This window comes from Hippocampus zosterae, chromosome 21 (assembly GCF_025434085.1).
Source record: "Hippocampus zosterae strain Florida chromosome 21, ASM2543408v3, whole genome shotgun sequence".
In the NCBI taxonomy this organism is placed as follows: Eukaryota; Metazoa; Chordata; class Actinopteri; order Syngnathiformes; family Syngnathidae; genus Hippocampus; species Hippocampus zosterae.
In genome coordinates this window covers 5,327,308-5,355,155 of record NC_067471.1, presented here as the reverse complement: position 1 = coordinate 5,355,155, position 27,848 = coordinate 5,327,308, and the positions used below count along the sequence as shown (strand labels likewise).

The 27,848-nt window shown below is 43.3% G+C and overlaps 4 protein-coding genes across 10 annotated transcripts in view; all 4 read right to left on the bottom strand.

Moving 5' to 3' along the window:
- The window catches only part of kcnc2 (potassium voltage-gated channel, Shaw-related subfamily, member 2), a 27,486-nt gene extending 25,850 nt beyond the window's left edge, over window positions 1–1,636 (bottom strand). For 2 of the 3 annotated variants that reach the window (XM_052056166.1, XM_052056165.1), the window contains exon 1: window positions 59–1,635. In XM_052056166.1, the coding sequence (XP_051912126.1) occupies window positions 59–616 (558 nt within the window). In that variant the 5' untranslated portion in view covers window positions 617–1,635. Of the gene's footprint in view, window positions 1–58 lie in introns of all 3 variants that reach the window. The other variant, XM_052056164.1, reaches the window with a different exon arrangement.
- Window positions 771–27,848, bottom strand: LOC127594143 (chloride anion exchanger-like). 5 transcript variants are annotated; one of them, XM_052056146.1, is made up of 22 exons: window positions 26,104–27,848; window positions 25,215–25,379; window positions 24,917–25,056; window positions 24,727–24,837; window positions 24,489–24,649; window positions 23,486–23,650; window positions 23,262–23,414; window positions 23,058–23,140; window positions 22,821–22,968; window positions 22,629–22,742; window positions 22,431–22,508; window positions 22,269–22,364; window positions 22,073–22,179; window positions 21,906–21,975; window positions 21,740–21,832; window positions 21,560–21,655; window positions 20,883–21,113; window positions 20,762–20,816; window positions 19,817–19,962; window positions 19,574–19,633; window positions 19,359–19,430; window positions 771–786 (listed from the first exon to the last, which is right to left on the bottom strand). In XM_052056146.1, the coding sequence occupies exons 2-21, from the start codon at window positions 25,340–25,342 to the stop codon at window positions 19,404–19,406; spliced, it is 2,262 nt and encodes a 753-aa protein (XP_051912106.1). In that variant the 5' UTR covers window positions 25,343–25,379; window positions 26,104–27,848; the 3' UTR covers window positions 771–786; window positions 19,359–19,403. The 5 variants fall into 5 exon arrangements, 3 of the variants coding, with proteins under 3 accessions (XP_051912106.1, XP_051912104.1, XP_051912105.1); XM_052056144.1 differs by having other exon boundaries at window positions 20,762–21,113; XM_052056145.1 differs by having other exon boundaries at window positions 20,762–21,113; window positions 25,215–25,376.
- ccdc107 (coiled-coil domain containing 107) lies at window positions 3,323–8,079 on the bottom strand. The gene is made up of 6 exons (XM_052056215.1): window positions 7,770–8,079; window positions 7,151–7,356; window positions 6,357–6,426; window positions 6,146–6,236; window positions 5,922–6,025; window positions 3,323–4,932 (listed from the first exon to the last, which is right to left on the bottom strand). The coding sequence occupies exons 1-6, from the start codon at window positions 7,897–7,899 to the stop codon at window positions 4,586–4,588; spliced, it is 948 nt and encodes a 315-aa protein (XP_051912175.1). The 5' UTR covers window positions 7,900–8,079; the 3' UTR covers window positions 3,323–4,585.
- On the bottom strand, window positions 8,449–15,387 carry irak3 (interleukin-1 receptor-associated kinase 3). Its single transcript, XM_052056266.1, has 12 exons — window positions 15,118–15,387; window positions 13,945–14,211; window positions 13,812–13,864; window positions 13,679–13,727; window positions 13,440–13,588; window positions 13,154–13,218; window positions 12,955–13,069; window positions 11,188–11,306; window positions 10,908–11,106; window positions 10,222–10,284; window positions 9,958–10,122; window positions 8,449–9,209 (listed from the first exon to the last, which is right to left on the bottom strand). The coding sequence occupies exons 1-12, from the start codon at window positions 15,218–15,220 to the stop codon at window positions 8,844–8,846; spliced, it is 1,713 nt and encodes a 570-aa protein (XP_051912226.1). The 5' UTR covers window positions 15,221–15,387; the 3' UTR covers window positions 8,449–8,843.

The window sequence follows — 27,848 nt, the reverse complement described above, 5'->3', positions numbered from 1 at the left end:
GGCTTAGGGTTAGGGGGGGCTTGGTGCAAAAAGTTTGAGAAACACTGGCGTTCCTTACCCTGGCCGCCCTGGACGAATAAGGATCCTCGAATAGATTCCAGACGACCGGTTGCCACTTTCTCCACAGGCTGCCGCTCCCGTCGGGGGCCACGTCCTCGATGCCGAGCCTCTTGGCCACGTCGTCGTCCTCCTGCTCGCCGGTGTCCACGTTGAGCTCGAAAACGTCCAGCGCCTCCTCGGCGTCGCGGTGCTGCCGGTACGTCATCCAGCAGCACGGCTCCACGTCCGTCTCGTCGATCCCCCAAAACGAGAGCTCCTCCTCGAAAAGCGGTCCACAAACATCCGCCGGGCAGTGGAGCTTACCGGTGCGGTAGTAGTTGAGCACGTAAGCGAAGACGCCCGGGTGACGGTCGAAGAAGTACTCGTTGGTCCGCGCGTTGTACTCGATGAAGCCGGGGACTTGTTGCAGCTGATCCAGTACCGAGCCGATATCCGAGTCGGAGGCGAGCAGGGCCAAGCGTGTCCCCGGCAGCGTTTTCAGGGTGCTCTTGTACGTCTCGTGCCTGGTGCCCCCGACGTTGAGGATTATCCTCTCGTTGTCGTCGAACTTACCCATCGCTCGGGATCAGACATGACTCGATGGGAGAAGCGGGGTGGAAGTTGAAAGCGCACACGCCCTCCGCGGTCCTGATGCTGTTCAGTCACAAAGCTCCGTCGGGGTGGTTTTTGGTCGCCGGTCTCACCCGTTGGACGACCTTGTGGGTCTGGAGGGAGATTAAAAAAAACGCAAGGGTGCCCATTGTTGTGGTGGCACCGACTGAGTCAAGACGACCGTGGCGTTTACGTGCATCTCCTTCCCCCCCACCCGCCCCGCCCTCATCCAAGACGCAGAGACGCGCGTCAGCGTCACGCCCCCCCCCCAGCTCCATCCCCAAAAAGAAAAAATTAAACGAATATCTAAATATGTCACGCAGGCAGTTTTAGATTTCTATCCTTGCAAAAGATGAGTCATCCATCACCTTTGGAGCGACAGCAACAAAAACAAAACTTGGTGTCATTCTGGAATTGAAGGACGATTTGAACAAACATTTTTTGGGGAGATAATTTATGTAATTCAGACTCAATACAATTCACAGCGTCATTCAATATGCGCTTGTAGACCTCTTACGGTTCCACAAGAGGGCGCCAATTCCCCGCCAATTATTGACGCGTCGCCGCAGGCGTGTCTAGCCCATTTTTGGGGCTGCAAAATGAATCCAACCTCTAAAATTCGAGATTTTACATTTTATTTCCTGTTTTTATTTTATTTTTTTAAACCGAGGAAACGTCGCTGTCTGCGCTCCATTTCTAATGCGCAAGGAGGAGAAAGTGACGTCTTAAGTTTGAGCACAACTCAATCAGCAAGGGGAGACAAAGCGGGAGGCTCGCCTTTAATTACACGCATCATTATTCCCCAGCGCAGCAGCTTTGTGAAACGACAGCCTCCGAGTAACCCAATTACTCATTACTTTGTTGCGATTACATCTGTGCGGAGTGGAATTAATAAAGATTTGAGGTTAGCGTGGGATATTTTTTCTAATTTTTGGACCATGTTGAATCGTGTTATGAATGCTGGAAGGGTTTCACATTGAAGATTAACAATCAAAGCCCCCCCCCCCCCCCCCCCCCCACGACCACTAGCTAACAATCCAGACGGAAAATTGAGGGAAGGTCCAATGGAAAAGTCCACAAAATGGCTGTGACCCCGGATGACTTTTTAGATCCTCTTGGAATTGCTGCATTTTTTAGGCCGACGGGACCTCTGCGAAAGAAAAAGACAAATAAATATATAAAACGTGCATTCCGGTTGTATTACTCATTTTTTTTTCCGAGACGTGCTGCCACCCAATTCCATTCCAAGCGGGCCCTTTTGGTGGCGGAGGAAAATTGGGCTGTTTCGGTGATTGACTAATGAGATCATTCATCACACAGAATGAAGGCTGCGAGCCAAGAGACGGACTCCCAAGTGCGCCCGGGCTGACGGGAAGAGGTAAATAAAATATATTCCAGGTGACCTTAACTTCAATAACCCATTAGACTCAACTGCAGTCCTTGGAATTCCTAAGTCCCTTTGGAGCAACCGTAGTGTCGTTGAAAATAGAACCCAGACTGAATCTTTCTTCCCCCCTCCACATCTTTGCGATATCTTGCCTCTAAAAATAGAGCAGCCGGATTGCTGATCCTTATCAGGAATCGCAGGGTAACATTTGGTCTGACAGAAGAGATTCTGGGCCAATACATTTTATCTGCTCAACATTAAAACAAACAAACACGTTGAATATTCCACTCCATCTCAAGTGCATGACTATTAATCCTGTTGAAACATATTTACATCAGGGAGTGACAGAGCAAAAATGCCTGTCAGACAAAGAGAGAGAGAGATTGGTGGGGAGTGTTGTCCTCGAAACTTGACCCTTTCAAGAGTGTCTAGAAGATTTAGTTATGATGAAGCGCGATACCTCCGCCTCACCTTCAAAGCTCCAACAATTGGAAGGAATATTTGTCATTCTGTGGACTTTATACGTGAAAGTTTATTGGGTTTCTTCTTCTAACGGTGACGGCATTTTAACATCCTAGCAGAATAAAACAGGACATGAACATGCGGGATTAAACTGGAATCCCATTGGAGGAAACACTGAGCTGATTAAAGTGGCCTTCCTTAATGAGAGAAGAGACTTTGCGACCAATCCCACAACTTTGTTTCCATGCCGCAATGAGAGGAAGTCATTAATAAAACGCCAATTAGGAGTCCTGATTAAGGTGTTTGCTTCATTTCACCCGGCAGAACTTCTCCTAATTAGGTCACGTTTCCAATCATGTTGACAGGATACGATGCGTGCTCGCCCTGTTAAATATTTTATCATTCCCGTCACGCACAGATAACGGTTAGCAACTCGACGAGACGAGAAATGTATTTGGAACTACAGCGTGACGGCAGATAAGGATCTTTTACCTTCTGGACTGGATATAGAGTAATTGTGTTACTGTGGCGCCATCTACAGGACACAATCGGAACTGTCGTCCTGACTGTGTAGCGAATGAGGCGGAAGGAGACAAAGATGGAAAATGTGTCACGACGATAAAAGTTCATATTATCTCCGATATTTCCATTCGTAAAAAAAAAAACAAAAAAAAACAGCGGCTATATTTGAGCGCAGTGTTAAAATAATGTAAAATATTGTATCGGGTCACAGTTAGCAAATTGCGTCGTATTGCTAAAATGGCGAATGCGGAAGAAAAATATAAGTAAATTTATCTCGGCGCGGATTGACGAGAAATGTAGTAAAGTGATTCTTTTCTATTTATTTCCGTTCACGTGACACACAATGTATAGATAACGGACGACACAAAATAAAATGGAAACTATTCAGGACCACTTTTGTTTTCGTTGAAAAGTCATTGAGGAAATAAAATGAGGCAGATTCGAACTACGAAATGTGAGGGTCCACTGTTTTGTTTCAAAAACTATTCATAACATGCCGTCAAATTTCACAGGCAGACAAGTCACAAAAACATGCATACCTTTTTGAAATAATGTGAATTTGTCCATTCAGACAATATTCTGCTTTGAGCATCGTTTTGCTGTCCATGACTTTATGAAACTAAAGACTTATTCAAACGGACTTCAAGTTATAATGTTTTGGTTACCCCGCCACCCTCCAGCTCCAGGGCTCCCCCTACAGTTCAGAAGTTCCCTTTTAAGACACCGCGGTAAAAGAAATTGTCATTTCGCTGCAGCGACTCAAAATGGCAAAAGGGTGCCCATTTACTCAACTTCAACGAGTACTGGTCATCGATAAGGGGTAAGGCACTTACACAAATGTTAAGGAATAAAACATTTTAAAAACACATCGTTTTGATCTTGGGAGTTATGTCGATTGTAGGTGTGGTTCTAATTTATTCAATTATTTGGGGTGTGGTGGCGTCTATTGGAGCGGATGACAGTATTTGAGGAAATTTGGTACGTCAACTAAAATTGTGTACCATTTTATTTTCCTCAAATAGTGGCCGCAGCTCCAACAGTCTCAGAATGCCAAACGGCAAATCGACTGCTCAGGTGCCCTTCACTCGGGCATTAAATCATTGTAATTTTTTTTTACATTTTAGAGAAAGAAAAAAAATTACGAGAATGCTTTTGTTACACTTAACTTTGTCAAGAGAGAATAAAAATAAAAAGCCTTACCCATAATCGACACCCGGTCTCATCGGCAGTTGTGAAAATGAAGACCCCTGGCCAGTTTGAGCAGCTCTGACAAAGGTGATTAAATCAAAATTTTAATTTTGTATGAGTCAGTATCATCTCAACTTTAAAAAGGCACATATTTTTTTCTTTTTAAATATATGTATTGTTTTCCACATCTAATAACAGCTGCTGATTGCACAGAAGACTTACTGCACTTACGCTGAATCAGCAACTACTAAAGCCCTGGTTAATTTTTTTTTTTTTTTTTTTTTGGTGGACGATAAAACTGAATAGATCCACATTTTGGGACGAATATTCAGAGAATAAATAATCATATACAGTAAAATACTTCCTGCGAGAAGTTCATTCCGGTACGTTGCGTCGCCTGAGGCCGCATGCCTGCTGCTCTTTGCCGCTCTCCTCACAGTTTCTGGCGGCGAGCGAAGGCATGAAATCAAACTCCTCGTCTCCTTCCTCCGTTTCCTCCTCCTCCTCCTCCTCGTCTTTTTTAACCTCCTCCGTTTCTTCTGTTTCGTCATTTTTCTCTTCCGCCATCTCCTCCTCCGGGGGAGGTTTCTTGACGTCGCCGGCTTCGGCGACGTCGAGTGGCTTTTCGGAGGGTTTTTCGGCACGCGGGTCTCCGGCCGGCGAAGTCCCGCTGGCGCCCAGCGTCTCGATGAGGTTGCCCAGGCTTTGCTCAAAGCCGGCCTCTGAAATAGAGAAATCAATTGCGGCGACGTTAGAAAAATAAGAAACTGCATTTCATCGAAATGTGGTGCACAATCGTCTTTAAATTTAAATATAACTGAACTTCACAAATGTGCTGCAATGGATTCAATTATTTAAAAAAAAAACTAACATGCACAATTTGAACGCTTCATGTAGTGATTTCCTGCTACCACTAGAGGAAGTATGCGTACGGTGGCACTGAGAATCTTTTTTTCTTTTGTAAATAAAAATACAACAATGAGGGAAATAGTTGTTTTTACATTCACATTACATTAAAATATTAGTGAATGTGGATAATTAAATGAATTAAAAATTAATGTGAAATCATGCAAAATTCAAGAACGAATGACGCTGGGCTACAAGAACATTTAAGAAGAGGCTTCATGTCACTGTATTTTTGGGACCAATTAAAAAAAAAGATGGAAAACCCCTTTTTTAAAATTTGATTTATCAAAACTTGCGCAACACGGATTTCACCATGTGCTGTCATTTATAGTTATGTTTAAAAATAATAATTACCTGTTGCTCAACCTGAACAGTTTTTTGAAAAAGCATAAAACAATCTACAAATGTTTACTTGCATCTCTGATTATTAAAATAAAAATTATCAGTGTATTTTATGACTAAAATTAACTATTTTACAAACACATTTTAACTTATTTTTAAAAAAAAAAGAAATTACAATTGATATTTTACTGTGGTTTTTAGATTTTATTTTTTTTAAATCAACACTTAGTTCCAATAAATTCCTATTTTGGTGCTAATTGAAGAGCAAAGTACTCTGTGTAAAAAATAAAAAAATAAAAAACTGAGAAAGCAACATTCAAATCAGTCAGCAGGTGTAAGTGGACTACATGCTTTCCATCGGGCACGGGTGGCGTGCTGCAACAACACGTAGCCGCCTTAGAGAGTCAAATAAGGTGCAAAATGCGGCATCGAGAGCGTGGAAGTCTGCGACACTCGAACGCACCGTTCATAGGCGGGCAGTCCATTCCTCTCTTTTTCATGAGATCGCGGATGGTCTGGAGTTGGCTCATGATCTCGTTCTTCTGCTCCTGGGCCACAGATTTTGCGCTGGTGACGCACAACAAGAGACACGTTGGGTTTTTTTTTTTTGTGGTGTTTGACGCGGCTATGCGACGTGGGTTCATGATCGTGTACATGTTCTAAATAGCAAATATTCAACCCGCTCACCAGTTTGTGAGCGGGTCGAGCTGGGTGAGAATAGAATTGAGCATCCTTTCTGTTTGGGCGAGCCTTTGTTCCAGTTCGTTCAACTGGTTCTCTGCCGGGGGGGGGGGGGGGGGGGAAATAAACACGTGTCAATTACTTGTGGTAAGTAAATATTGCGGGAACACAAAGAGAAAGTATTCAAATGGAAAATCGCAGCGAATGGAAACCACACCTGCCTCGGCCGACTTTTTGGCCCCTTTTGTAAATTTCTCCTTTTGTGCTTGGTCATCTGAAGACTTGATCTGCAGATGGAAAAGGAAAAAAATTATAACTATTCAATTTTCCGCAAAGGTAAATTAAAACGTGATTTACGGCAAATTGGGCCCAACCGATGCGACTTTGCTTCGGCCGATATCAATTCCGATATTTAGCAGAAAATAATTCCGACAACCGATTACATGGCAGATTAATTTCAAAAATACATAACGAATGAAATCAAAGTAATTACAGGCAGAACATAATACAGTACTGCTTTAAGTTCACACATAGACATTTTTTTTCACAAAATATGAAAACGTGGACGCTCACCCAAAAATTTTCAGCACTTGGGGACTTACTGCACTCCATCTCCACTTTCACGTTGACGGTAGAGGATCAAGCTTTCGGAAAATTTGGCAACGCGACTGTAACACGGAACTCCACCAGTGTCGCTGTAAATTAATGCTTGGCTACGGTCACGCGCGGTCGCACAAAAAAAACAAAAAAAAGGAGACAACCACGTCATTAGGAAAAGTCGCATTTTGGATTGGATGGCGTCAGAGCTCCCTCCAGTGGACAATGGCATAATGACAACTTTCAGTGGTAAATTTGAAAGCATTTACCGTTTCTTTTGAAATGGGCTCAAATCAGCCAAATTTAACGATTAATCGGTCAGGCCCTATTGAGCAATTTCACAAGTTACTTCAAGAGAAAGATGAACGCGTCACTGTTCATTTCACTCGATTGGTGTCGCGAATTTGGGCTGACCTTCAAAAACTTGTATGCCGCAAACACTCCGACCCCAATGGCGTACAACGGCATGAGCGTGAACACGTAGCCCTTCCCGTTGTTGTTGGATTTGAATTTGTCGCCCTTCATCTCCTGCTCCATCAGTTTCTTCATCTGCCGCATGTTCTCGGCCGACTGATGTGAGCTGGGGTCTCCCATGCTGACCGGCGGACCTCGAAGTGCACCTGCCATGAAAATTGTGCGACCAGAACAGGGACAATGGAAACTGGAGTTTAAGCTTTTATTATATTAGCAGAAGAAATGAAAAGTATGTCAGGATTAAACGAATATACATTCTGTTTGTTAAAAATGTGGAATTGTGGGAAATTTCGGGATTTTTTTTTTGAATGAGATTTTTTAAAAAACGGATTTTGCGGTTTTTTTGGGTGGAATTATGACGTAAACAGAATGATAAGTGGAGGAAATACGTGGAAGAATATCGTGGAATAAAATAGCAGTCAAAGCGACGTGCACACAGAAGATGTGAGTCACCAAGAGGAAGTAATTACAATAATAAGCCATTATTAAAAAATACTGGAAAGAATTACACACAAACAAAAAAACCTTTGGCATTCACACATGAATAATCTTACGTCACCTTTTCTGGAGTAGCGAGGGTCGAGCCTCGATTCCTTCGTCCCAGTGCCGAACAGCTTTGGCAGGACTACAAACGTGAACAGCACCGCCGTGAACGCCAGGGCAACTTGTTGTGTTGTGGACAAGACCATCCTCGAACCACTTGTCCCACCGAAGTTCGGTCAAAGATAACGACCGTGCAGAAAACGGTATCAATGACTCAATTCAACGCACGCCCAGGTGGTTGTGGATTGGGAGGCCACAGCTGTGTTGACGACAAATTTAGCCCACTACCAAATCAACAACACTATTTCCGCTAAGAGACCTTTCGGAATTAAAATAGAAATAAACGAGATTTTTTTTAATCTGGAAAAAAATCGGTGCCTTCAGCATTAAGTAAGCATGTGTTCTACAAAAAAATATTCAGTAAGTAATGATTCAATTTATACTTAGTATCGTGAGCGTAACCGTTTTGTATTTCACACCTCGGCGTTATGTGATTTTATTTTGAAACGCAGCAAAATAACGTTTCCCCTGACAGCTGATGTTGCATTCAGGTTCAATATAAAAATCGGAGTTTATGCAATACAATCGATGACGAGTTCTGAGCTCGTTAACTCCTGGTCATACAACTGACATAACAAATCTCAACTTCGAAAAAATATTATTGCAATGTTTTTCCAGAATAAAATATTCAAATATCACAGCTTGAGTTTTATTCATAGTGTTTATGTGTGTTAGAGTTATAAACATACATTTTGCATCTGCAAAACATATATATACACAGAACCAATTTTCCGGAAATGTTGTAGAGGGGTGGTGGACACCATATTTTTCAAACATTTACGAGGGTTGTTTATTTAGTTATTTATTTAGTGGCGACCTGTGTTTACTCAAAGGGGGGGGGGGGCATGTATTTGTTCAAGCATCAGTGAATCACGAGGCCACTATTTGATGATATGAGGTACATGAAATTCTATACTTTACCACAACAAAAAATAGCTTCATCTAAAATTGTGTTCAGAAAAAAAACACAAAAAAACTTTTAAGAGCTTATCTCGTACCGTACAACATTAAAAAGAAAAACAAAGGCCGGCTACTTAGCTAACTCCGAGTTCATACTGCTAAAACCATTCGCCCTGCAGTCCTCACAGGACAGACCTGTTTCAGCTTGGCAGCTGCATTGTACCGGCCAACTTCCGTCCGACGGATTTCCTTCTCCTTTGTTTTCGACATCCTCAATCTCGGTGGCGCTTATGTACGTCACCTCCGACTGGCTGCACTCGCAGGGCCGCGCCTGATTCGGCGAGCCGGGGAGGCTGCGCTGTTCGTCGTGCTCGACGGGGATGCTGGGCGGCGGGTTGTGCTGGATGCCGATCGGGGCGCCGTCATCCAGACTGTGAGGGCGATCCAAAGACAAGTAGCTGGGTGGTGGAAGCAACTGACCCAATGTCTGAAGAACCTAAAAAAAAAAAAAAGAATGCAAATGACATGGCCACAAACATAACAGTGCATCGGGGTTATAATGGTTTTAGAATTTTTATGATAATGAGTTATCTTTTTTTTTTCTTAAATTGCAGAGTGGGTTTGCTTTTTTTTATTAGTTTTAATATTAGTTTTAGTTTTTTGGGGGAAATACTTATTTTAAAATTCATGTGATACCATAATGGCCAACATTAAAATTCAGTAGCATAGTAGGCCTAAGCGTTCATCAAAAACAATGCAGGTTTTATTTCTAAAAGTATGTTTAATATGATGGCGGCCCGGTAGTCCAGTGGTTAGCACGTCGGCTTCACAGTGCAGAGATACCGGGTTCGATTCCAGCTCCGGCCTCCCTGTGTGGAGTTTGCATGTTCTCCCTGGGCCTGCGTGGGTTTTCTCCGGGTGCTCCGGTTTCCTCCCACATTCCAAAAACATGCGTGGCAGGCTGATTGAACACTCTAAATTGTCCCTAGGTGTGAGTGTGAGCGTGGATGGTTGTTCGTCTTTGTGTGCCCTGCGATTGGCTGGCAACCGATTCAGGGTGTCCCCCGCCTACTGCCCGGAGACGGCTGGGATAGGCTCCAGCACCCCCCGCGACCCTAGTGAGGATCAAGCGGTTTGGAAGATGAATGAATGAATGAATGAATGTTTAATATGATTTTAACTAATTGATACTGGCCCCTGACAGGAAAAAAAAAATGATTTCCCAATGTACTTTCGGAGCTTACGTTCTCCATGCTGGGCCTGCTGGGGTGACTGGCGACGCATTGCAAGGAAAGATCCAGCAGACTGCGCGCCAAAGACGTCGGCCATCGACCGGCAGACGCATCCAAAAACTGCAGGCAAGAGTCCACCCCGCCGCCGTCTTCCGCTTCGGAGGTGAGCAAATCGCGCTATTGAAAGGAGATGCAAATAATGACGGTTATTTTTTTATTTTTTACTTGAATTTGAATAGACACACTGTTGCCATTTCAGCCGCGGTCTTCACTCACCAGCAGCGTACGTTTCGGCATCTCCGCGACGACCTTGCGTCCTGTCACCGTTTCCATGACGACCTACGGGGCGTGAAGGGGCGTACTTTAATTGTGAAATGCTATCGTTTTGATTTGGGACTCTACAAACCATAAATTGAATCATGTATCGTTAGGGATAGACTGCGGCTACTTTTAAAAATGCACAGATACCATGAAACTGATAACACGGATGGATTATTTTTTTTAACCCTTTCATGCATCAATAATGATAACCTGTAACCTGATAACTTGATAGTCTGTCCACTGTAGTGGCCGCTGTGCCTGAAAGTTTTCATTCCGTTAACATATTTTAAAAGACAAATTTAAACAGTACACGACACACGATACAGTATTGTATCGGTATCGTGTGTAAAATTTCCATCCTAACCACAAACGCTTTGATTCGCTGTCGCTTTGCTGAACAGCGTCCTGAAAACATTTTGCGGCGTCATTTCCTGCTAGGTCATACTGCTTGCACGCCGACAGTTGGTACTTGAAACTAGAGCAAAAGCAGAAGTTTAGACTGTGCTATTCAGTGGACCGCGAAACGTGTTGTGTTGATAAGGAAGTGAGTGTGACATTTGATGGGAAGATAATAACATTTTTGTTTTGGCAGTCGTAGTTATGACAACATCTGTTAATTTCGGTTGAATGAGTTACGTCACCATTCCGAAGCTGAAAACATCCAAAGCGGCGGAGAGTTTGCCATTTCGGAGGTACTCCTCGGGGAGGTACGCCGAGTTGCCGTGGGAACCCGCACCCAAGGTGATGGTGGAAAGACGGTTGGCCGAATGAGGACGTAGTCGGGCCAAGCCGAAATCGGACAGCTTGGCTTGCATGGCGTCATCCAGGAGTATGTTGGAACTATGCATACGAGTCATATATTTTCTGTATATTTTGAAGAATTCCAAAGATCTTTTTTATGAAGCATAAGTAAGAATGTACCTGGAAAGATTCCCACAGATGACTGCGCATGGTTGGGCCGTATGGAGGTGATGTAAGGCCTTGGCGATCCCGTTGATGACGTCGAGACGTTCTTGCCAGGACAAGGGGGGCCCACTGTTCTGTAGACGTCATTATAGTCTTTTAGTTTGCTCACGCGTTAAAAAGGAGACTTCACATGTGCACACTTGTCACAGTTATAATGAATATGATTTGTCCGGTTATGGACATAACGAGTCACAAGCTGCCAACTGTGTCGCCGGGTATCGCGAAACACTCAGAGGAAGGTCAGACCCTCCCCAATAATAATACATGGCATTAGTTTGTAATGCGGCGGCCCGGTGGGACAGTGGTTAGCACGTCAGCTTCACAGTGCAGAGGTACCGGGTTCGATTCCAGCTCCGGCCTCCCTGTGTGGAGTTTGCATGTTCTCCCCGGGCCTGCGTGGGTTTTCTCCGGGTGCTCCGGTTTCCTCCCACATTCCAAAAACATGCGTGGCAGGCTGATTGGACGCTCTAAATTGTCCCTAGGTGTGAAGGTGAGCGTGGATGGTTGTTCGTCTCTGTGTGCCCTGTGATTGGCTGGCAACCGATTCAGGGTGTCCCCCGCCTACTGCCCGGAGACAGCTGGGATAGGCTCCAGCACCCCCCCGCGACCCTAGTGAGGATCAAGCGGTTCGGAAAATGGATGGATGGATGGATGGACATAACGAGCCACAAGCTTCCAACTGTGTCGCCGGGTATCGCGAAACACTCAGAGGAAGGTCAGACCCTCCCCAATAATAATACATGGCATTAGTTTGTAATGCGGCGGCCCGGTAGTCCAGTGGTTAGCACGTGGGCTTCACAGTGCAGAGGTACCGGGTTCGATTCCAGCTCCGGCCTCCCTGTGTGGAGTTTGCATGTTCTCCCCGGGCCTGCGTGGGTTTTCTCCGGGTGCTCCGGTTTCCTCCCACATTCCAAAAACATGCGTAGCAGGCTGTTTGAACAATCGAAATTGTCCCTAGGTGTGAGTGTGAGCGTGGATGGTTGTTCGTCTATGTGTGCCCTGTGATTGGCTGGCAACCGATTTAGGGTGTCCCCCGCCTACTGCCCGGAGACAGCTGGGATAGGCTCCAGCACCCCCCCCCCCCGCGACCTTAGTGAGGATCAAGCGGTTCAGAAATTAGATTGCATCATTTAGTTGAGCTTTTATTAGTGTTACTTTTAGTTTTAGTTTTTTTTTTTTAGATACCTGTATATGCTATAGTAGGGCGGCCCGGTAGTCCAGTGGTTAGCACGTCGGCTTCACAGTGCATAGGTACCGGGTTCGATTCCAGCTCCCTGTGTGGTTTGCATGTTCTCCCCCGGGCCTGCGTGGGTTTTCTCCGGGTGCTCCGGTTTCCTCCCACATTCCAAAAACATGCGTGGCAGGCTGATTGAACACGCTACAATTGTCCCGAGGTGTGAGTGTGAGCGCGGATGGTTGTTCGTCTCTGTGTGCCCTGCGATTGGTTGGTAACCGATTCAGGGTGTCCCCCGCCTACTGCCCGGAGACAGCTGGGATGGGCTCCAGCACCCCCCCGCGACCCTTGTGAGGATCAACCGGTACGGAAAATGAATGAATTAGTTTGTAATATCACTCATTTGGCTTTTGACTCAGCATGACATTTTTTGTTTGACTGGCAGCGTCTCTGAGAAAATAACTGAATTAAAAAAAATAATAATAATAATTGGCGCATGTTCTTTTTTCAATCCACTTTCATCTGATACTAATACAAACGCAATCTACCTGATGATGGAGTCTGTGGAAGAGCGACCCCTTTGACATGTAAGGATAGACCAGACAGTAACGCGTCTCATCGGAGAAGCAGCCCAACGACTCTAAAATGTTTGGATGTCGGCACCTGCAACACATCATAGACGTTTAGAATCGGTCCTGCAGAAGATAGGCCAAGATTTTTTTATTTTTTTTTACCGATAACACGTACAATCGATGAGTTTCCATTTCCTTTCGAAACACGTCCCACAGCTTCTTCCAGGATACGTTCTTTACCTGCAAAAGAATGATCAGATCACTCGAGCAAAACCGAAATTATGCTAAAAATAAAATCAAGACTTTCTGTTATCCGTTTGTTCAGCGACTTGAGTCAATTCTGGATGCATCGTTTTATTTTTTAGTTTTAATTGCGAGTTACGTCACACCGTTATAAAAATGGGTTCAAATGTCAACAGGGCATCTTAAGAACAAGATTAGGTGCCGTTTTTTCCAGTCACCTGTTTGAAAAGCTTCACCGCGAATATGTCGCCTCCAATCCGTGCCAGGTAGACGTCAGAGAAGCTGCCTTCCGAAATTCTCATTTCCTTGTTAAAATCTCTGGTTCCCGCCACAATGTTCTGTAAACTGATTTGTGGCTGCGGTTCTCCTGCAGAAAATGCGCAAACAGAAATTCAGGATGTAGAAATTCCATATGTGAGTAACGGAATCATTCTGAGAAATGTTTTTCTTTACGCACTCGGACTCATTGTATCATTAGAATGACTCGTCTCAAACCCGATGGCCTCCTATAACAAGAAAAGACAAAAAAAAACAGTCCTCCGGAAACTTCTTTTTGCTGCTTGTATCATTCTAGAAAAAGTCATCATTACCCTCTTATTATGTCCTGTGAGTTCGCATTTATCACTGAGGGGCAAAGGTGTCGCTGAAATATCAAATACAGACATTGAGTAAACAATGAAGATTTATGGTGACACAAAGTCAAGATACATCGAATATACATACCATCTGTGCTTATTACTTGACTGATGTATCGCCCGGGTGCAGGAAACTTGGAAGCAGCATTTACAGTACCTTTGACTGCATAACACTGGTCCTGAAAGAGCTGCATGGCCCTGTAGTGACCCATGTCCTGCAGGACTTCCAGCAGGTCCTGCACTCGCGGGTTCTGCTGGGCCCAACACCATAGCAGTTCCTTTGTCGGACTGCGACCCCCTGCCTCCATGCGCTCGTACATGCGGATCTCCGTGAAGCTCGGGACGATGCGGGCAGCTGTGTGAAAGTGTAACAGAAGCTTAAACTTGTTCTTTAAAAAAAAAAAATAATAATAATAATTTAAGGCTGCAAACAAAAGTGACGGTGTCCCACAAGAGTCAATCCTTCAACCAGTGTCATTCATATCATCATTCATATGACAGCCATGTTGAAGATCGTCAAATACCCCGAGGGTGACCCATATTCAAGACCAACCCCCCCCCGACCCCAACTAACTCCCTACCCAGCCCTAAGTCCCCTATGGACACATGGCTTAAACAAGCCCGCTGCTCCACTGGGTGCCACTCATAGTGCGTTTGCTGTGATGGGTCAAACTTCATGCTACATGACAAAAAGGAAGTTTCTTTATCTGCTCCATATGCTTCCCTTTGGCATTTCATTAGAAACAATAACATGCAGTAAAGACCCAATGTCATAGTTATTTCTACTTTTTAATCGCAGTTGATAATGTTAACTACTAGAGGAGTGGTGTCTTTTAATATCGATGAGGCAAACCATTCACCCAATTTAGTAACAGGCAGGAATGCTTCCTGTCACTGATAATAGATTTCTTCGATACCTTTACAAGTGCTGCTACTACTACAGCTGCTAATTTGAAGATTGGCAATGCAATTCATTTTTCGATACCATTCCATGTGTTCTACCTTAACGCATTTTATTTTGGTTATTTAATGATTTTAGTTATTTTGCATTATTATTCCAACCTGATCTATAAAATGTGGCTGTTAAGTGACAAAAGTACAAAAAAATACTGATTATGCCATTCATTTTAAATGTGCTCATGACAAAAACGTCATTTTGCCACCCTAAAACTTTCACATGTCCATTCTTCAAACGTAAAGTTTGACCACCGAAACAAACATTCTGACACCAATTTTAATCGTAAATTGATTAAAAACTCACCTAGTCCGCGCCATCCATAGCGGTGACATCCCGTGTCCATGATTTCACAAAATCTTAAAATGACGAACGGGGGGACATTGTAGAGAAACGTGTTTGGGTCCATTTTAGGCAGATAACAGCCGCGAGTGTCACCCCAATTTTTATTTTACTTCTGATGAAAGTGTGGAAATTCCCGTCCGCTCTCAGACACGCACTAGTATAGTCATGCGGCGGCTTGCATGAACCTTTTCCGGTATGCCACCCTCCGGCTTCAGTGGTAAACAATGAGTGACGTCACATCTGTCATTCGCTGAGGATGAGTGGGGCAATGTTTTTTTTCGTGATTTTTTTTAAACCCTGAATTTTCGAGGCACATTTATCACTGCCGGAGTGGGGATAATTTTCAGCCCTGGAGCGACTAGGCTCGGCTCGGCCCACTACAGTTCACGTTTTAATGAAGACACACTATTTTACACTTGTCTGTCAAAATAGCTTACAATTCCCTCGAACAAAATAGCATTCGATCAAAAATGAGGTTTACAACCGCTGTTGCATCCAAAAGCACGATCAGTGTTTATTTCAACATGTAAAAGAACATTAATAAATATATACATGCAATCGGGCAAATAAGGAGTGATATGCGAGTACAGTATACATAACATGGGGAAAGTAATTTTACACTGCAGGCACATTCACCAAACCCCAAATCAGCAAGATTACGGCAGAGACCACCGACTTCCTGTTAGACTCTTATTTTGAAACCTATTCACACCACTTCTGGTGCACTACTTATCCGACTGACGCTAACTTTTAGACAGCAACTGCAATAGGAGGAGGCGCTCCTATCGTGCGTAGTTGCCGTTCTAAGCCTTTTAACGCGTTGTTTCTGTACAGACAAATTGTAATATAGTTACAGTTTAGTTGTTTCCAGTTTTGTATTATTTGTTTTGGGATAAAAATGTCGACGCTACTCCTAAGAGTTCGTAGTTTGTCTGTCCTCTACTGGCCAACTTCATGAATGGGCGTGATCACGTGGCTGACATTCCATCTTCGAATGCTTTTCGTTGTAAACCGGTTCCAAGGCAGGGTGCCACGCCACTTGTCTGGTTCTGCTCCATTTCTTCTGAGAGGTGTTCAGAATTCATCACTGCCAAAATTATTTGTTCTTATCGGGGACTACTTTTTTGTAATCGACCCTTCATTTCAAGGGACAACAGACCTGCGGCAAACAAAGGGTTAAAAACTTGGTAAACACAACAAATATCAACAGATTTTGAAAAGGAAATAAGTGCATACCCAAAACAAGGGAGTGGGAAGATGTTACATGTCCGGTTCTGCAGAAAAATATAATCAGAGTATAAACAGAGTGTTTTATACGACCATTTGCGTGAAGCAGGTCCCTTAACTACCCCGTTTAATAAACTTTATTCTTACTTAAACACAAATCATAAAATCAATTAACTGATTTCATCATATCATTGTGGTCGGCCAATGTGGTTAATGATTTAATTCGATTACAATAAATATTCATTTCGCATGGTACAGATGGCTGAAAATGCAAACGTACCCCAAACAAACTCCCTCGAAATGCCCAGGTGGGTCACCCGGCATTTGTACTTCTCTGTACTTTGGGGGACGAAGTGCACATATTTGGTCACGTGGAAGTCCCAGTCGGTCCCGAAGACCAGCTCTGTCTGATTGGCCGCCTTGATCACGACCCCGTTTCTCAGCAGGTCCACTTCGATCACCGGCGGGTGGAATTGGCTCACGTGGCATAGGAGGGTGTTGTTTTTCTTGAACACTCCTAATGTCCGGCTGTACACCTGAACGACTGGTGGAGCTATAAAAAAGAACTACATAACTACAAAACGGACTGATCAATTTTCAAGGATCGATGGATCTGTTGGTCGATGGATCTGTATGTCTTCATATTACGATTATCACGCTTGAAATAATATTGGTTATCGATATTACCACATTATGCATGGCAGCATGTTTTATATAGACGAGAAACGCCCCAAGTGAATTTTAACGCGTGCCGAATTTGTTTACATAAAACAACTGAAACGACTTTATTTATTCTCATTCGCATATTTAGAAATACTTTTGAACAGATATACTTACAGTGTTTAGTCACCGTAAACTCCAACAGGCACAAAACAACGAGCACGGTCGCGCAAACCTTCGTATTCATCATTGTGAATTCACTTGATCAGTGATTTGATTTAAAATTAAACGAGTAAATGAAAGTAAAATGCATAATTGTTGGCGGGGTAAAGGTCGACTCGAACTCCGCCCACACGTTCGTGTACCTCCAAGTCCAGAACAATTCGCCACCGTACAAAACTCACACTTGTTCGCCTGGTGTTCGGTGTGCCAAGCGGGCGGTGCAACAGTTGACTATAACTCCGCCTACGATTCGGCGCACCATGGTACTTATAACAACATACCTCCAGTCCAATACACGGAAGTGACTGGACACTCCCATTTTATTCAACTTGACGTGTTTCTCACAATTTTTTTCTTACTTTGTTCAATAAAGCTTTTGGTAAAAAAAGCGATGACGTCGTTAGCGAAAACCTATTTAATACAATACAAAAAGCTGCGACTCTTTCACCTCCAGGGGGACGCCTTCACGTCGACACAATGACCAAAAGTTGGACAAACTCGACGTTTTAACTGTCTTTTCTTCCTTAACATTTCACATTAATTCACCTTTTCAGCCTGTTCAACTCTGCCACAGCAAGTCTCCTGCAATTTTAAACGGCACTATGTTCGATTGAACTAACTTTCGTCTTGCAATATTTTTTCCCCTTTCCAGCATGCTGAGGTTCGGAGTTAAAGTCTGGCCATTTTTTTCTAGTTGTCAAAATGACGACGTGCACAACCGACCATAACGACTTCGATGGGAATGGGTACGGGCAGCTTGCTTTTGCATTGCTTGTTCAGTTCCTTGACAACAAACACCACCAGCATGATGACCGCTGACATCACTAGGTCGCACACGTTGTTGGACGTGATCTGGACAAAGATCTTCTCCAGGGTCTGCACTCACCATGCCACATCAGCTCGAAAAAGTACTTAAAAAAACCCCCAACTTGATGCGTCTATCAAACCTGCAATCTAACATGGCGATCTGTAACTCATATAAATGATGGAAAGAGGCTCGCTGATGCCCGGCACAGTCAGACCCCAAGACAGACTTGAGCTGGGACACCACAATGTGAACGGCAGCCGCCGTGGTGAACCCGGACACCAAAGTGTCGGACAGGTACACCACCACAAAGCCCGCTTGCAAAACCCCCATGGCCAGCTGCGTTGGGTGGGAGGAAAACAAATTCGAGATATGGCTTTATGTTGACAAAGTGTTGGATGTGGGCTCCCTCTAGCGGTGAGCAAAATAATCACACTAACTCTCACTGTATTCTGTCCAAGTGACTTCAACTATTATTTTTTTAATAGTTGGGATACAGCATTTAGCTAATCCAAACATTCAAGTTTTTTTCTATTATTAATTCAAATGGGTGTCTGCATTGTATTCGCATAAACAAATGCTAATCTAACAGTCAAAATTTCAACAGCACCGATGTTGAATTTAAAAATACTTAGCTTCCACTAGCTTATTGGTAATGTGCAGTTAGGTGCTCTTTAAATTTGGAGGAAGTAATTTTTATGTTTTTTTCCCAGTACAGTTGAGTAGTATTTAATACATTTTGCGTTTAATCTGAACATTTTTTTTTTTCGGTTCACATTTAAGCATGATTTTTATCTACCTTATGTGAATTCCATTTTGATTCAATCATTTAAATGCACTTTTGTTTACTATTTCACTCTCCAAATGCGCATCATGTTACAGGATCTTCTCAAATGAAATATATATTTTTAGGTATAAAACAGAATTCTTTTGACTAGTTTGTTGGATATTTACTTAACGTCCATCCATCCATATTCGATAACTCCACATCGTGGTTCAGGTCACAGATGATCTTTGTTCCGGCTGGCACCGCCGTAAAACGTCGATGGCTTCAAAACAAGGTATTCCAAAAACGTAATTTATTTCTCATCGTCCTGAAAATATAGACCTATGAAGCAAATACAAATCCATTGCAACACATCCACAAACGACTATGTACAGTATGAAAACACAAAATTTCGCTCTTGGCATAAGACATCTAGTACATATTAAGTGCACTGTGCTCTGATGAGCTCATCTGGGGGGAAAACAAAAAACAAAAAAAACTTCCTTTGGTTTTGGAGATTAAAAAACAAACAATAAAATAAACACAATAAGCAATCACTTGTTGAAGTTAAAACCTGGTTTCTGGATCCGGTGCCTATGGACAAAATCGAATAGTTACAAATAGAATTTGGTCCTAATTGTGTTGTAATATTTTTTAAACAATTTTAAAATTATATATAATTGTGAAGGAGAAGGTGGCTTTTGAAATAACATGACATGAGTGTGTGTCATACATACATTCCTATCTCTGCTCCTGAGACTTCCCGCAGGATGGTGGACCGTGACCGTTGTCTCAATCTGCCAATCGATCCAAATACTCATGAATGGACATTCAAATGGGTTCGTGTAGTCGGCTTAAGTGTTCATCAAAACCCAAACTTTAATCCGAAAATGGTTGTTTAATAGACAACATTCAGTACAGTTTGAGCATTCACATCTGTAACACAAACATGGAACACAACTGATCATGTGTCCTCCTACCTTGTTGTATTTGGAGTCGTTTTGGGAGCACTTGGGATGTTTATCCAGGATGTGCAGCACGGCGTCGTGCAGTGTCAGAAAGAACATGGATGGCTGCACTTCATCATCAAAGAAGCTGCATTGGTGCAATTTGTCCAGGATGTAAGCTACAAATACACACATAGACATCAACAATGACTGAGAAACATGAAAAAGAAAAAAAAAAAGTCAGTAATAGTCACAGAAACATTCCCAAAAAAACCCCCAAAAACAGATGACAATCATTTTCCTTGATTTAATATGCTAATAGATCAAAATTTCATTTTAGCTAATATGCTAGTAGATCAAAATGTCATTTGAGCTAACATGCTAGTCGATTAAAATTTAATTTTAGCTCCGATGCTAGTAGATCAAATTGTCATTTTAGCTAACATGCTAGTATATCAAAATTTCATTTTAGCCAACATGCTAGTATATGAAAATGTCATTTGAGCTAACATGCTAATCGATTAAAATTTAATTTTAGCTCCGATGCTAGTAGATCAAATTGTCATTTTAGCTAACATGCTAGTATATCAAAATTTCATTTTAGCCAACATGCTAGTATATGAAAATGTCGTTTGAGCTAACATGCTAGTCGATTAAAATTTAATTTTAGCTCCGATGCTAGTAGATCAAATTGTCATTTTAGCTAACATGCTAGTATATCAAAATTTCATTTTAGCCAACATGCTAGTATATGAAAATGTCATTTTAGCTAACATGCTTGTCGGTCAAAATGTCATTTTAGCAGGCGTGGCTAAAATCTGAAACTTTGTAGCACTTGTACAAAAGAATGATAATTTGAAATTGTCATTTTTGCGTGTTCGGGATCACTTTAGCTAAAGCCATTAACTTTCATGGTCAAAGAATGACATTTAGGCCGTTTTTAATTGCTGCAAATGTCAAAAAAAAATTGACACTTACGATCACAGGCAACAATGTAGACATCCACTTCAACGCGGACAAATTCTTTGAGAGCCTGCAAAAAATAAGACAACAGCGTAGTGAGAACACATGACAAAATTGTCCAGGAATATGAACTGACCGCTTTAAGACCCTTGAGAGCGGACACGTCCAGGAAGGAGACGGCTGCAAAGTCCAGCACCAGACTGTGCAGGTCCACTCGGGGAACAATGATGTTGGCGGGAAGCTCGGCGTTCCAGTCCACGCGGGCGGGCAGGTCCTTGAAGTCGGTGGGCAGGACCAGTTCCTCCGCATTGCTTTCAAGCTCAACCGACTCCTTGATGGGGCCGTGCGCTGTGTTCAGGAAGCCGTTCTGGAATAGGGAAACGCATGACTTTCCCACATGTTTTTTTTCTTTTGTTTTGTTTTTTTTTGCTTTCGGCTCACAGCCACAACAAAGAGGCCCAACACACAGACACAAACGAGTGCTGAGTCTGGCTAATATCAAACTATTACCTAATCTTTATTGCTGTTAGCATTTATGACGTTTTGAGCTGTAGTATTTACGACACTCTGGACTGTATGTGTACCGTGAAAACTATTTAGATTGTGTGTTATGCTACATCCAGCAGGGTGTTAAAAATGTATTTAAATGATACCGCTGGGCAGATGGTTTGAAATTATTGTTGGGGGGGAAAGAAAGCCATAAAATGGCATAATCTCATACAAAAATAATAATAATAATAATGAATGGGGAGAAAATTAAAGTTGAAATTAAGCCAATTTAATTTACTAACAAGTGAGCCGCTTATCACTTACTGATGTCCACTGGAGATAACCTTTCTTCAGAAGTTTCCGGATCAATCGCAGTGCCTTATTTCGCTTCCTGAGCACCCTCAGTGGATTAAACCCAACCTGCGGCACATTTGAAGAATTTGGGGATTGAAGTGTCCCGAAAGGTCATCGAAAATCTCGCCATGTCATTGCGTGTCGACGTACGGCTTCCACCAGTTTGCTTCTGAAAAATTCGATGTTGGCGAAGAAGATTGGTGACGGGATTCGAAAGATTTTCACCCCTTCGGGCTCATAGATCTGGAAAACAAGTCCATTGGGATTTTAGCGACGCCCCCTTCGAAACGGATCAATTGCGCCATTGTCAACTCACGTTTACGTAGTCCTTTCGGTCCTTGTAGATATCGGTGCCATGAATGTTGGCCAGCACACTGCAACGGGGGCTGAAATACAGTCAAAGAAATAGAAGATATAAAAACTACAACCCTGAAAAAGCAATCAAGACATAAAAAAAAAAAAATGAAACGAAAAGGTACTTACAACTGAGCCCTGAGCACGACACTGAGTAGCTCCACACCGAGACCCGCGGCCAGACCAAGATCCAACCCCAGTAAGATGGCCGCGATACATGTGCCCAACCACACCACCTGCACCCCAAAAAAAAAAAAAAAAAATCCCCCCCCCCCCAAACATTAAATATGATTTTATTCCAGCCGCCACGCATCAACGCACTTACACAGTCCGGTTTGTCCCGCCTCCACAGATACGGGATCTCTCGAAACTGCATGAGCATTCCTTTCAGGTTAACGATGACCACCGCCCCCAGAACGGACTGTTCAGGAACACGAGGTCAATGGAAGTGTAAACAAACACGCAGAACGGATGAGAGGAAGCCCACCTTCGGGAGGGGGTCCAGGAGAAAGCCCACGGCCAAGGTGACGATCATCACGATGATTGCCGAAAGCAAGCCGGCTATCTGAAAAGAGGGGAGGATGAGCTAACTGTGTGTGAGACCCGAAGACGAGATTTTATTTTCTTATTATTTTTTTTTTGGTGACGAGATTTCAGTTTGAGTAGAATCACATTTTTCGGTTACCTGAGTTTTCCCCCCGGTACTTTCCTGTACCGCACTCCTGGACAGAGCTGTACTGGCTGCAAAAGACTTGAAGGACGCACCGAAAATGTTGCTGACTCCAAAAGCAATCAGCTCCTGGAGGTCAATCAACGATGTCAATCTTGGTCTGTTCACTTTTCACGTCGTTAAAAAAAAAATAAAAATTCGATGCACCTGGTTTCCGTCAATGGTGTAGTCGTGCTTCACAGAATAGACCTTAGCCACAGAGAAGGCCACGGCAAAACCCACGATGGCCATCGGGAACGCCTCCACGGCCGTGTCTTGAAAGATGACCAGGTTTGGGGCCATGGGGGGCTCATACCTGAGAAAGTATTTTAGATTCTTCCGTCACGCTGTGGCTTTTGTTTCTTGCAAGGTCTCCCAATTTCACGTCCGATATCAGTACTGTACCCCTTTGGAATATGGCCGACGATGTCGATGCCATACTTGGTCCTGAAGTCAAACGCGTAAGAAACGCCACACGCGATGACAGTCTAGGAAACACATTAGCGCCGATTCAATCGCGATCCAGATTTAGCGTGATCGTCTTTGTCATGACCGATGGTTGAAGCGGAAATGTGTTGCGGAGGACGCGTGCGGCGAAGAACCCCTCACCATGATAACCTCGATGGGGATGGGAACGGGCAACTTGGCTTTGAATCGGTCATTGAGCTCCTTGACGACGAACACCACCGCCATGATCACCAAGGAGATGATCACGTCGCAAACGTTGGTGCACTGGATCTTGTTGAAGATGATCTCCAAAGTCTGGGAAAAACAACAACCGTGAAGGATCCCACTGCGCCAACCCAAAATCCCAAGCGTTGTTCTCGTCTTACGTAAATAATGGAGAGCGGCCCGCTTATTCCGGGGACTTGCAGGCCCAGCACGAACTTCAGCTGCGAGACCAGGATGTGGACGGCAGCTGCGGTGGTGAAGCCGGACACCAAAGTGTCTGATAGGTACATGACCACGAAGCCCACCTGCAGGATGCCCATCGCCAGCTGCCAGACACACATTTCGCACCATTCGAATACGTCACGTCCTCTCAAACACAAACTCAAGCAGTTTTAACATTATCGGATAATCATGGAAGTCAAACTTTGAACGAAAGAAGAAATGGACAAATTGTAGAAATTATGTAATATTTGTAATATGCAGATTTTAATCATTTGAAAGCTCTCAAATCGCAGTATTAGAACACTTTCGGTAATTGTATGTCACCGTGGCAACAACAGTTGCTATTGTGAGAAACACAAACGAGTGTGAGGAAAATTCATACTTTCTGGAATGACGTAACCTGTATGTCTAGTACAGGGGTGCCCAAACTTTTTGGATCGAAGATCTACTTTTTGATCAACTAACCTCACCTCAGTGTATATTAACACAAAAAATATATTACTAACATGTACAAAGACACACAAATGGTTGTTTGTTTTTTTTTCTTCTCGACACTCCTCGGATCTACTTGGGACCCGTCTTAGATCTACCGGTAGATCAGGATCTACCTAATGGGCACCCCTTCTAGTAGATGCGAATCGATGCCCCAAGATGGTGAAAAAGCATCGTTTTGTCCGAAGGATACGGACAAAATCCCAAGAACCTCCATTAAAATCAAATCCAAACTATATTGATGATGAATGAGCAGAGCCCTTAAGACAGAGCCCTGGGGCACACCTGCCGGGTGAACTTTGAGGTCTGAATGGAACCCAAGTCAGCCGCAAGTAGGAAGACGCTGGTGATTTTTCATGAGAGCTGTTCAGGCAGAAGTTCTTGAGAATTTGATCATGTGGGGTTGGCAAGAAACAACAACAAAAAATCTATCGCAATATAGTTTTTCACCTGCATGATTCCCACAAGGAATGTCACAGAGGATGCCACCAGCACTCTCTGTTCATCCTTGGTGAGACCTTCAAAACCCGTGATGTTAACAGGTGGGCCTTCATCCGGGACCAGTCTGGTGACAACCGACCCGATCATCAGACACAGCACCGGGAAGGGACCTTTCAGAAAAGGCAGCGGAGGCTGACAACTTCAGACTCGTAAGCGAAACACAGCCGTCAAAGGAGAACGGCCTTACCCACTGAGATGTGTCTGGAGGTTCCGAGGAAAAAATAGATGACAACGGGGAAGAAAGCGGAGAAGAGGCCATACCAGGGCGGAAGCGAAGCCAGGAGACAGTAGGCCAAACCTAAAAGACACATTTAATGTACTTTTCACCACACTCAACGTGTCACTCTGTCACCGTCAAGAAATGGGAGACTAAAAACCTTGCAGTACGGCGACAAGTCCAGTACTGACACCTGACACGATATCACTCAGCAACCACTCTTTGACCCTGTAGATCTTTATCCAGCCGATGATCGGCAGAAGAGAGAAAACTGCATTTTTGGCACGTCTGGCATCACACCTGTGAGAAGAGAATGTATGGCGAAGAAGATTAAATAAATAACGGACATATTTTAAGCTAGCGGTGAAAAAACAGGATCACCAATACACAATTGAAAGAAGATAACGCCTTATCTATCAAAGGTTTCAAAGTGTCCTGAAGTACGTGCTGCGGCTCACGTGAAGTACTGCTTGACGTGTTCCAGCGCGGTCTTGCGGTGCCTGTAGACCTTCTCGTGCTCCTCGGCGAACGACTCCTCCGAGTACAGGGAGCGCGTCACCACATACTGGCTAGCCCCTGCTTGCATCGCGGCTGCCTGCGGTCCCTCCGACAATCTGCTGCTGCTAAGATCCATTTAAGCAAATTAGGAAGCGTTGAGATCTTTGACGTCGGTAACAACAAAAGGTCCAGACGAGGAAGCGCATGAGGTCTGGATCACTTGTCGGATTTGATAAATAGTGAGCAATGCCAGAAGAGCGCCGCTTTCAATGAATCACTTCTTTTAAACCTACGACAGAAAGCACCTTTAGTTTCTTGATGCATTCTACTTCATTATACTTTTTTAACAGAAAAAAAGTTTAATAGCTTTAAAGATATTTTTTTAATTAGTTTGTAAAGTGAAATTTTGATTTTTGATGAGTTAGCATAACGGCTAGCATGTACACAAGCAAAACCCCTCACATTAGTATACACATGCGACTGTTTTTGTCTTTTAAAGTGATAATCTATAGGTCGATTTGTTCTTGAGTAGCTTGCATAGCAGCTATAAAAATAGCTAGCATGTGCTTTTAAATTAATCTGCAACCCGGTTACTGTACATTCAAATTTGGACCCAATTGTTGACTTCATTGTTTAGGATATAGGCGGAAAGATTTTTTTTACAAGTGCATAAGACAAAGTCTAAAACATATATTGATAGTCGATCCAATTTTATATCTTCATTACCTGTTTTTCTTTCAAACCCCCCAAAAAATGAAAAATAATAATTGGCCCATTTCTCAAAAACATTGAAAACGATGGTCCAATTTTGGCATAGCCCTTATAGAATCTTACTGTGTTGTCACCTACCTGATCGAGCGCTACAAATCCAAACTTTCCACTGGGCTCTCCTCCTCCTCCAGCATTTGGATCGCAAGTGTGACGGCCGGCTGTTCAGCCATCAATAAATTACGCGGCAGTCAAAACGCCCGACTGTAATTATTAACAGTAATGACGATGGATTCCCTCGAGTTTGGATGCCTGCCTTATCCTTGACCATTGTTCTCACTGATATCTGTCTTCGAAAACTTTTCAGCAGTAGCGGCTTTTCCGCCCCTGGAGGAGGGACGGGACAGGACAGGCCATTGTTATACGGAGGTGGAAATCAAGGAGCTTTTTAAGCGGGGTGGAGGGAGGTGGGCGGAATGCTGCCAAAGGTCAACAACAGCACTGTGTTTGGATATTTTCGGAGATTTACGACATGGAAACACGGCAAAAAGGGCTTCCAAAACATTGATCTGATGGCGGATACAGTACTACATGCTCATCGGAACATGTGGAGGATAGGTAAACGTCAACCAAAGATGGAAAAACGATCCGAGATAATCGTTTTGATTGCTAGCGCGTTCAGTCTGGAAGCATCATGGTTGTCCATTTTGACTTTGCGTCACTCTAAAATGAGGCAAACACATTTTTGATACCACTCGAAACTAAACCGCAAAATCTGAAATCATCAAAATGATTTTCAAACTGATGCTGGATGGTGTGAGTAAAAAAAAAAACTAACAAAAAAAAAATCTAATCAATTAAGTGTCATTCTGATTTTGCCGAATCCCCAAGTAGGAGAATTCACCCAAAATGTCTGCTTCAAACCAAAATGTCTGACTTCGTCCGAAATTTCAGGCATGGGGTATTGAGACTTTTTGGCGTAACCCGCAATGATCCAAACTGCCATCCGGTTTCGTGCGAGTCAGTGAAACTGTTGTCAAAAATAAAAAGAGCTGAGGAAAGAGCCTTGTGGGACTCCATTGTATCCATACAGCAAATCCCATACAATATTTTAATAATAATTTCTAAAATTACCAAAACATGTTGAATCAGGATTGGTTGCATTCGAGAATAAAATTGTCTTGAGAGTTTTTGGCGGCGTGTGTGGGCGGATGCTTTTCGTGAGTTTCAGTGAATTTGAGCTGGAATGTAAACACGCACAGTAAATTGTGCGAATGACCTTACTGAGATGTCAACTTGGAATGAAGGTAATTATTTATGTGCATGTGTGTGTATGTGTGTGTGTGTGTGCATCATGAAAAAATAAAAACGACACCCTTGCAACATTGAAACATAGGTTGGTGTGTTTAAATGGCCAGACATTAAGTTGCTTAGGACGTAAATATTTTTTCCAGTACTGTATGTCAAGTACAGGTGGGAGAAGCGTAACTGCATCGGGGCAGAGCCCCCCCTCAGATTTTTCAGCGTGATGCAATTTATAAAATAAAAGCATGAGGCGAGTAAGAGGCTCGGAAAGTTTGGGTTAGCTTTTGTTCACCAATAATTGACAGCGCCTTCATATCTGATAAAAACGCTGGCACGATCATCTCCAGATTGGGCTACGCCAAGGCCACCTTGCAATACAGTGAAAGAAGAGAATGGTTATTATGTCATGAAGAGCGATAAAGATTTGATGTTATTGATCACGGGCATGCGATAAGTGTTTGTGACCAGGTTGGTTGGTTATTAAAGAATACCTTGAGTCATTGATCGATTGGTTGACAAAAGAGTTGCAATTAATGATGGGCGGGGATCAAGGTTTTTACGATGCGAAAGATAGCGTGGGA